The sequence below is a fragment of the Cebus imitator genome, unplaced genomic scaffold (genome assembly GCF_001604975.1).
Source record: "Cebus imitator isolate Cc_AM_T3 unplaced genomic scaffold, Cebus_imitator-1.0 Scaffold159, whole genome shotgun sequence".
NCBI classification, from domain to species: Eukaryota; Metazoa; Chordata; class Mammalia; order Primates; family Cebidae; genus Cebus; species Cebus imitator.
In genome coordinates, this window is record NW_016107474.1 from 1,588,267 (window position 1) to 1,598,180 (window position 9,914).

At 56.2% G+C, this 9,914-nt stretch overlaps 1 protein-coding gene across 5 annotated transcripts in view; it reads left to right on the plus strand.

The window, feature by feature from the left end:
* The first annotated feature begins 403 nt into the window (after positions 1 to 403).
* Positions 404 to 9,914, plus strand: part of LOC108314634 (oxidative stress-induced growth inhibitor 1) — a 54,976-nt gene continuing 45,465 nt past the window's right edge. The window contains exons 1-6 of one of the 5 annotated variants that reach the window (XM_037743904.1): positions 413 to 585; positions 4,527 to 4,601; positions 5,039 to 5,143; positions 6,916 to 7,052; positions 8,196 to 8,387; positions 8,604 to 8,695. In XM_037743904.1, the coding sequence (XP_037599832.1) occupies positions 4,559 to 4,601; positions 5,039 to 5,143; positions 6,916 to 7,052; positions 8,196 to 8,387; positions 8,604 to 8,695 (569 nt within the window). In that variant the 5' untranslated portion in view covers positions 413 to 585; positions 4,527 to 4,558. Of the gene's footprint in view, positions 586 to 4,526; positions 4,602 to 5,038; positions 5,144 to 6,915; positions 7,053 to 8,195; positions 8,388 to 8,603; positions 8,696 to 9,914 lie in introns of those variants that run through there. The other 4 variants (XM_017543591.2, XM_037743906.1, XM_037743905.1 and 1 more) reach the window with 4 other exon arrangements.

Here is a 9,914-nt window from a genome sequence, read left to right on the forward strand (position 1 = left end):
TCAGTCCAGGCAGGCTTGTACCAGAGGGCTTTGGGGGTTGGAGGGTGAAGTATAATGCAGGTGGAACGAGGGGACTGGATGGGTTTTCACCACTTAAAGGGGCTGTTACATTAAGTGTGTGAGGTGCAGAGCCATCTCTTCCTCCCTTGTGGCAAAGGCCAGGCTGGTTCATTCAGAGGTCACAGCTTCCTCCTCCAGGGACTGAGCCCCAGGTATGGGGGTCTGGCTGGGGGGGATGTGTGGGGGAGCGCCACCCTAGGCCCCCTGGCAGGCTGCCCAGCAGGGGCCCTTTAAGGCTGGCCATGGGGCAGGCAACGTGACACCCGCCCAGTGCAGTTCATTCATCACGGCCCCTGCTGACTCACGCTTATGAAAGTGATTTTCCTGGCCCCGCCCACTGCCTGCACAGCCTCTTCCCTCCCAGTGAAATACCCTCACTTCCCCCCTGCCTCTCAGAGCCTCTTGGATCCCTACGGGGTAATGGGCATTCCAGTCTCGAGGCGGACCCTGTGATCCGTGATCCCCTGGCCCTCCTAGTGCACAAGCTGGCTGGGCTGACTGAGCTGCTGCACCACTGCCTGTCAGGTGAGTGTCAGGGGCCAGGTTCCGGGACAGGGAATCAGGCACATCCCAGGCACAAGCGGCCAGCCCAGCTGGACTGGAGGGTCTGCGGAGCCCCAGAGCCAGGCAGGGGTCCCGGCTGGTCCTGAGTAGAGGCCCTTCCCTAAATTCTCGGGAGCCCAGCAGGATTCTCCCCTACCCCAGGTTCCTCCCAGATCCTCAGCCATATCCCTGTCCAGGTGACTGGCACACTCAGCGGAGCAGCTGAGCAGCCACAGTCCCCACGAACCCTGGCACACGTGACCTTGGCCCCTAGCAATAAAAAGGGGTGTGGCCAGCCCTGGCCTGCTGCCTGGCTGTCCCAAGTCCACTGGGTTGGCAGCCAGGCTGGGTGCCCTCAGGGTTTCTGCTTCTCCTGCTCAGGAGGGACAGAGCCCGTGGGTGCCTATGAACAGCCCCCACCCCGGGAGGCCCCAGGGACTTAGCTTCTCTCTGGAGGTTCAAGAGTGTGGTAGGTAGGGAGGGCAGCCCCTGCGAGGCTGGGGAGCTGCAGGAGATCCTGGGCTCCAGGTTTGTGGCACTGGGGTGAGGGCTCAGCTGTAATAAATGGCAAGTGACGCTTGCGTGGACAGACCACCTCCTCACACCTAGCCCCCCCCCGGGGGGGTTCATGCCCTTGGTCTCCCTGTAATCAGCTGTTTTACTGGAGGGGATTGAGCAGAACTAAGATTTGTTCGCATGAGCGTGGTCTTGGACACTCCCAGGTGGCCTGGGGCAAGATGCCTGTTCCTCCTGACCTGCGTTTCTCCCTCTGCACGGTGGGGATAAAAAAAAAAACCCACCTCTTGGGTTGTCTTCAAAGGCAAATGAGTAAATGGCCACTAGAGGTGCCAAAGAAATGCAGACATACAGGTGTCCCAGAGTCTGAGAGCAGTTTGCAGCTTTAACAACCTCAGAAGTACACATGCTACAGACGTAAAAGAAACGTCAACCAAAGGTGCAACTGTTTTCATGTCTTTTATCCTATTTGCCTTTGTGAAGTTGGAAACATCAATTTTTAATGTTTTTTTTTTTTTTTTTTTTTTTTTTTTTTTGAGACGGAGTTTCACTCTTGTTACCCAGGCTGGAGTGCAATGGCGCGATCTCGGCTCACCGCAACCTCCGTCTCCTGGGTTCAGGCAATTCTCCTGCCTCAACCTCCTCAGTAGCTGGGATTACAGGCATGCGCCACCATGCCCAGCTAATGTTTTTTTTTGTATTTTTAGTAGAGACGGGGTTTCACCATGTTGACCAGGATGGTCTCGATCTCCTGACCTCGTGATCCACCCGCCTCGGCCTCCCAAAGTGCTGGGATTACAGGCTTGAGCCACCGTGCCCGGCCAATTTTTAATGTTAACTTTTTTTCATCAACATCTGCCATCTTCAGTCAAAGGGACTTAAAAACATAACATTAAAAATTGATTCTTCCAACTCCATAAAACGAAAAAACATAAAACGAAATGAAACTTTTGCACACTCTTTTGTAAGTTGACGTCATATTTTTTCAAGGTCATGAGTGACAGCTTCAAGCTGCTCGGGACTTGGGGCGTCCTGTGTCTCTCTACACAGGAAGTGACTTCTCAGGTCCAGCCCCTGGGTGGTGACCTCATGTATGTGGCATCCAGAAGCTTCTGTTCAAGTGCCTGAGAATAGTCACAGGAGGGAGCACTGGACTTGAAGTCCCAAAGCCCTGGCGGGAACTCTGCTGCCTGCAAAGGGTGATAAGGAGCAGCCAGTTCTGATTCCTCATTGACCAACAGGGGCTCCTGCAAGTGCCCTCCTCGGGTGGTGGGAGAATTCAAAAGAACAAGGGAGGAGCAAGGCATGGCCCAGGGTGGGCGCACTGGGGCAGACGGAGCAGGTTGGCTTACTCGTTTGGGGAAGGTCTGGGGGTGTCTAGGGGGTCAGCCCATGGGGATCAGATTTTGGTTCCATCACCCACCAGCTCTGTAGCCTCATGGCTTCACCTCTCCAAGCCTCAGTCTCCTCATCAGCAAAGTGGGCTGCTAGGAAGGTCAAAGGAGGTGATTCGGGAAAGCACTTTACCAGGAGGTCCCATGCTTCCCAGTGACTGCTGTTCCTGGGCACTGTGATGAGGATCGAGGGGCTTGGGGCCATTCAAAGGTACCAGGAGTGAGCGCTCTGGGAACCGCAGTCCTGTCCTCCAAGGCCTCTGGGTATACCTAGCCCCCAGGGTCAGTGAGAAATGATCCCCTCCCGGCCAGAACACTGGGTCATCAGCTGCGCCTCTATCTCCCCGCCTGCCACTAGCGCCTTCACAGAGCTGTGGGGGACCCTGGAACAGACACTGCATGTTCCGCCCAGCAGAGGGGCCTTAGCAGGAGCTGTCACAGCACTCGGGCCACAGAGAAGGCTCTGGAGCAGGGCGGCCTGCGCTCCAATCCAGCCCAGCCTGCTAGAGCTGGGGCAACCCCTTGCCAACCGTACAGGGCCGTGAGAAACTCTCTGGCTCTTGGAGTGCATACAACAACCCGATTACATAAGGATTCCATTTGGTAATGTGTTTTCAGTGTGGAGCTCATGCCTGGCACCCAGCCCACTCCTCAGAGGTATGGAAGTGTCAGCCACCTGTTGTCTTTGTTGGTCTTGTGACTCTTACTATTATGATAATGGGTGGCAATGTCACCCTGAAATCCCCTCCCCAGGCAGGCAGCCAGGGGCCTTGCAGGGAGCTGGCAGGAAGATGCCATGTGGTGCCTGGCAACTGCAGGATGTCACTTGCCTTCTTTCCAGGAAAAGAGGAGGAGGTCTTGGGTGCTGGGCACACGGGCCTGCCTCGACAGGACACGGAAGCTGTCCCTGGCTCCCAACCAGCAGAGGCAGGGGTGTGCTCAGGGGAGCGGAGGGCATCCACACGGGGGTCCCTGACAGACCCCTTTTTCGCTGGGCACATCCTCGCCCTTGGAGCCTCCTTCTCCACACCTGCAAGACAGAGGTGCCAGGGCTCACCTCTCCAGGCTGCTGAGCGGGCTGGATGCCACTGCTTAGGTGTAGCCTCCATGCAAACTGCAGAGTGCTGTGGGAAGGTCACTTGTTGTCACTGTGGGGGTGACACTCAGTTCCTCTCAGTGGCCCATCTACACAGCAGTCTCTCGTCCATCTCCTTGGGGCCTGCCTGGAGGTGGACAAGGATGTTTCTGCCACTCTGCACACATCAGAAGTCACACGCTGGTCTCAACTGTGTTTGGTTGGCCTGTTAAGGATCTTCCAAAATTGCACATTCATTCATTGCTCACTTTTTCAAATCAGAGAATTAACATAGAAATCCAGATTCCTACCTTCTCTGGAAGAATTCTGGAGGCAGACGACCCTGAGGCTGTGGCGTGGGTGGTGTCACTGACAGGCCCTGGGTTTCCAGGTCGGCTGTGTGACGCTGAGAAGCTTGTGCGACCTCTTTGAGCCCCGTTTACACATGTGTGAAGTGGGAAAATAACATGGCCAGGACTCTGCACAGGGTCAGTGTGAGGTGTCCCTAAGAAAAAGCATGTCAGATACCCGGCACAGAGCCCATGCCACATACTCACCATCCCTGTGCCCACAAGGGTGTGGCCTTGTGGCCCTCAGGTGAGGCCAGTGTCCGCTGCTGGCTGGTGTGGGGGAGAAATGGGGGTCTGATGCCCCTCTGGGCACCGGCAGCTCTAGGACCAGCACCTGAGTCCCTTTGAGCGAATTGGGTGTGGGGCCAGCAGAGGGCGCGGCTGCCCCAGAGATGGCAGATTCGCTGGCACGTCCCCAAACGTGGCCGCTGCTTCCCTTTCCCCAAGTCCAGCCCAGCCCCTGGAGCAGGCCATAGCGCTGCTCAGTCCCCGTGGCAAATTCACTCCAGGCAGGTGCTTCCCGCCTGTGACCCCACTGTGTCCCACAACTACCCTAGGAGGTAGGGACTCATTGCTTCCATTTTACAGGTGAGGAAACTGAAACCCAGAGAGGCCCAGGGATGGGCCACGGTCAGCAGATGGGAAGCCACTTGCCAGGGTCAGGTGACGACTCCAAAGTCCACCAGGCCACGCTGGTACTCGAGGGCTGTGGCCCACAGAAGGGCCAGCTGGGCTTGTTCCTGGGTTGGGCAGGAACGGCCTCTTGGGAAGACAGAGAACAAGCTTCGGGGACTGTTGCCCCCCCGTCCCACAATGAGATGGGAGAGTAGAGTGAGGCTCGGAGGGACAGTGGCTGCCTGGGGCGACCAGGCCCAAGGACCGGAGGCCACGTCCTGTGTGACTGGGGAAGGGTGGGGCAGTTGGCCTGTTCGGAGCAGAGGCTGCGTAAGCAGGAAGTGAGTCCTGATTAGTATGCCTCAGAGGGACCCCGGGCTAGACCCTGGGGGCCATAGGAGGCCACGATAGCTGGGAAATGACGTGGCCATGTGACACCCAAGCCTCACCCGAAAGGGCTCTTCCTCCCCTCTCCCCTACTCCAGGTCTGCTGCCAGCCCCAAGCACCCCACCAGCCATAGCCATGAGCTCTTCCAGAAAGGACCACCTCGGCGCCAGCCGCTCAGAGCCCCTCCCGGTCATCATCGTGGGTGAGTGTCAGGCCCCAGCCTCAGAGGGGCGCCACTGAGCCTTCCAGGTGCCCTCACCCCGGGTCTGAGGGCAGGAGCTGGGCAAGTCCAGGCCTGGCCTCTTTTTTTTTGTATTTTGGGTTCTTTGTTTTTTTGAGACAAAGTTTCATTCTGTCGCTCAGGCTGGAGTGCAGTGGTGTGATCTTGGCTTACCTCCGCCTCCCAGGCTCAAGCAGTTCTCCTGCGTCAGCCTCCGAAGTAGCTGGGATTACAGGTGCCCACCACTACGCCCGGCTCATTTTTGTATTTTTAGTAGAGACGGGGTTTCGCCATGTTGGCCAGGCTGGTCTCGAACTCCTGACCTCAAGTGATCTGCCTGCCTCAGCCTCCCAAAGTGCTGGGATTACAGGCATGAGCCACCGTGCCTGGCCTGGGCCTGGCCTCTTTACAGTGTTCTTTAAGCCACTGAGTGTTTACTATGTGACCAGTGCCGGGCTTAGCAGTTTATAAACTATCATTCCCTTTCATGCCTCCAAGAACCCAGGGGTCTAGAACACAGCCATCAGCTGGAGGCGACCCAGTGTGGGGCAGGGAAGGCCTGGTCCTGAGCCCGCACTGGCCCCATGACTACCCTGTGGCCAGCACTGTACTGGGGGCCCACACGAGAGGACACAGCAGGGCTTATTATTCCTGTCCTGTCTGTAAAAATGAGGACAGACGACCCCCAAGAATGCAGGTGTCCAATTCGGCCACGTGAGATGGTCATTTCTGTAAAGCAAAAACAGATGGCCGTCTGCGATTTCATAGGTTCCTCCTGGTATCCTACGTATGAGTAATATTCCGAATCAGAGGAGATAAGCAGAGGGAAAGGGCAGATAAAAAGGGAAGAGCTACCGCAGGGCTGGGCCTGGTGAATTGCCCAGGAAGCGCCACAGATGGCGGCACAGCTCTTCAGACGTGCAAGCAGCAGACCCAACAGGTGGCTCGGCGCCCCTGAACGCCCACGAGCACCCACCACCCAAGCTCGCCCCCAGGCCACATAGCCATCTGTGCTGCGTTCACTCGTCCATCTGACCTAGTTCTGAGATCTCAGAATCTCAGTTGTGTCATCAGGGGTTCCCTCTGTCTGGATTTGAATCCCACCTTATTTACCTGCCAGCTGTGTGACCACAGGCAAGTTACTTAACCTCTCTGTGCCCATTTCCTCAAGTATAGGAAGGAAAAGAGCAGCAGTTACCTCACCAAAGCTGTTGTGGTGCTGTTGAAGTCTCAGTACAATTCCCGGCAAACAGGAAGCTCTCAGCAGTTGCTCATTCTTTTTTAAATTATTCTTTTTTCTTTTTCTGAGACGGAGGCTCACTCTGTCACCCAGGCTGGAGTGCAGTGGCGTGATCTCAGCTCATCATAACCTCTGCCTCCTGGGTTCAAGCGATTCTCCCGCCTCAGCCTCCCGAGTAGCTGGGATTACAGGCATGCGCTGCCATGCCCAGCTAATTTTTTTTGTATTTTTAGTAAAGACAGGGTTCTCCTTGTTGGTCAGGCTGGTCTCAGGTGATCCGCGCACCTCGGCCTCCCAGAGCGCTGGGATTACAGGCATAAGTCACTGTGCTCGGCCTCTTTTTAAAATTATTATTAGGCATAGTGTCTGGCAAAGGCTAAGGGCTTAATAAATATTTTATTTTTATGAGTGAAGGATCAGTGAATGGATTCACCATGTCCAGACCGAAGCCCTCAGCAGTAGATTCTCCCACCTGATAAGGCCGCCCCCTTTGACCTCTGCCCTCTCTTCCCAGGCAACGGCCCCTCTGGCATCTGCCTGTCCTACCTGCTCTCCGGCTACACACCCTACGTGAAGCCAGATGCCGTCCACCCCCACCCCCTGCTGCAGAGGAAGCTCACTGAGGCCCCGGGGGTCTCCATCCTGGACCAGGTGAGTCATCCTGGGGCCGGAGCTCTGGGGAGGACACACAGCCCGTGGGAAACTTCCGCAGCTTTCCCAGGGAGAAACAAGTGTGTGTGTGCTGGAGCCGAGACCAAACAGAATTCAAGAGTCCACAGAGTCAGCCACGGAGATCATGAAAGAAATCGGAGACCCACAGATGCAACATGGCCGAGGGCTCACCATGTCCTAGACCAGGGGTTCTCAGTGAGGGGATGCTTTTGCTCCTCACAGACACCTGGCGATGTCTGGGATGATGCGGGTTGTCATGGCAGGGTGGCAGTGCTACCAGTTCTGGCAAGGTGGAGGCCAGAGATGCTGGTATGCCCAGCACTGCACAAGACAGGGAGGGTGGTGGAACTGACGTATCTGGGGAGGAGTTTCCCAACCTCGGCCTCACTGACTGGTGGATGACTTTGTTCTATCTACAAAGAAGAACGTGGTTTGAATGTCAGCGGGGCCAAGGTCGAGAAATTCCACCGCAGATATTTCAGTCCCACTACCTCCTGCCCACAAGGGCTTGCAGATCCTTCCACCATAGCCCCTGTCTTCCACTGTGCACCCCCGCGACCTCCCTCATCAGGCAGGGTACATCCGCCTGTTCCCCTCCCACCCCTGAGTTGGGGATGAGGACGTACTTCTACACCATTGATCTAGATCAGCATTTTTCAAAGTGCTCTCTATAGAGTACTAGTTCCTCAGTATAATATACACAAAAATGTTCCCACTCCAGTAACACAGGGACACACTGGGGTCGGCAAAACTCAACAGGTAAATGATGGCTGCAGGGCTCATCAGAGCCTTTAATATGCCGGTCTGCATTATCTACTTTTAAGAGGCAGCACCTCCCCAGCTGATCTGACCACCCTGATATGAGGGTAGGGATGCAGGACCAGGCAGCCACTGCAGTCTCATCTGAGATTGCCTGTTTGGTCTATACCCTGGGGCTCTTGGCCTCCTGGAAAGACCTCAGAATGAGAGCTTCAGAGCACCCCCAGTGTGCACATCTCTCTGAGACCCTCCAGTGTCAGGGAAATGGCCCAGCCCCAGCCCCACATTCCTGCCCAGCCTGAGGCCCTGGGAAGACAACCCCACCCTCCCCCAGCATCCCTTCTGACCTATGGCCCCTTCCAGGACCTGGACCACCTGTCCGAAGGCCTTGAGGGCCGATGCCAAAGCCCCGTGGCTCTGCTCTTTGATGCCCTCCTGCGCCCAGACACAGACTTTGGGGGAAACATGGAGTCGGTCCTCACCTGGAAGCACCAGGCGGAGCATGCCCTCCCCCACTTGGTTCTGGGCCGGAACCTCCCCGGGGGAGCCTGGCACGTGAGTGGCTCAGCGAGGGCACGCCTTGATGGGGGTGGGGGTCTCCCTTGTTCTCCCCACTTGGACCTGGGACTCTTGCATCTCCCCTTTCCTCGTTCTCCACCCACCAACCCTGCCCCTCCCTCCACCAGCCCCAGCCAAGGCCTCGCATGTCCTCCAGCCCCAAATAGATTCAGGCTAGCCGAGGCCTGGACTGAAGGGTTCCTTTTCCTGCAGTCCATCGAAGGCTCCATGGTGACCCTGAGCCAGGGCCAGTGGATGGGGCTCCCGGACCTGGAGGTCAAGGACTGGCTGCAGAAGAAGCGAAGGTGAGGCCCCATGGGGTGCGCTGGGGGACACGGGAGGCTGGGCCTGTGAACCCAGAAAACCTGAGACAGGTCTCAGTTAATTTAGAAAGTTTGTTTTGCCAAGGTTGAGGACGCACCCCTGACATAGCCTCAGGAGGTCCTGACCACATGTGCCCAAGGTGGTGGGGCACAGCTTGGTGTTAGACATTTTAGGGAGACATGAGACCTCAATCAGTATTTGTAAGAAGTACCTTGGTTCCGTCTGGAAAGGCAGGACAACTTGAAGCAAAGGCAGGAAGATGGAGAGGGGTCCAGGTCAGAGACAGGTGAGAGACAAATGGTTGCCCTCTTCTGAGTTTCTGATTAGCTTCTCCAAAGGTGGGAATCAGATGTGCACCATCTATCTCGGCGAGCCGAGGGGTGACTTGGAATAGAATGGGAGCAGATTGGCTGTAAGCAGTTCTCTGCCTGACCTTTCCCTTTAGCTCAGTGATTTGGGGGTCCTAAGATTTATTTTCCTTTCACAGACACCCCCCCTACCCGCACCGAGCCCAGGAGCCAGAGGTACAGGGGCTTCAGAGTGCATCTGATCTGTCTTCTTGTTCCAGAGGGGGAAACTGAAGCTCAGCTAGGGAAAGGTCTTGTCCACCTCACATGAGTGGGGGTGAGCAGCAGAGCTGGCTCGCCCAAGGACGCCCTGTCCCTTGCAGGCAGCAGACCACCCTGTCACATGGCCCCCAACTGGGCCTCCCCGTAGTGCCCCAGCCTCTAAGGAGGGGATAACAGCTGGCCTGTGACCCCCATGCCCTGCCCCATGCCTCTGACACAGGTCCCCTAGTGCTTGTGGCCGCTTTTCAGCCCGTCCCCCTATTCTGGCCTACAACAGTCTTTCTTTCCAGGTCACTAATAGGATGAATTTTCTTTTTTTTAATGCTTTTGCTACAGGTGAGTATCATCCTTAGCCATGAGCCCACAAGTTGGATTAACTCACCTAAGGTCATGCAGATTATTGGACATGGAGAAGGAAAACAGCTGACCCCACACCCACACTTCCCCCCACCCTGTTACTCCTGCGTTTTTCCCCCCACCCTTTTACTCCTGGGTTTTTCCCCCACCCTTTTACTCCTGCGTTTTTCCCCCCACCCTTTTACTCCTGGGTTTTTCCCCCCACCCTGTTACTCCTGGGTTTTTCCCCCCACCCTTTTACTCCTGGGTTTTTCCCCCCACCCTTTTACTCCTG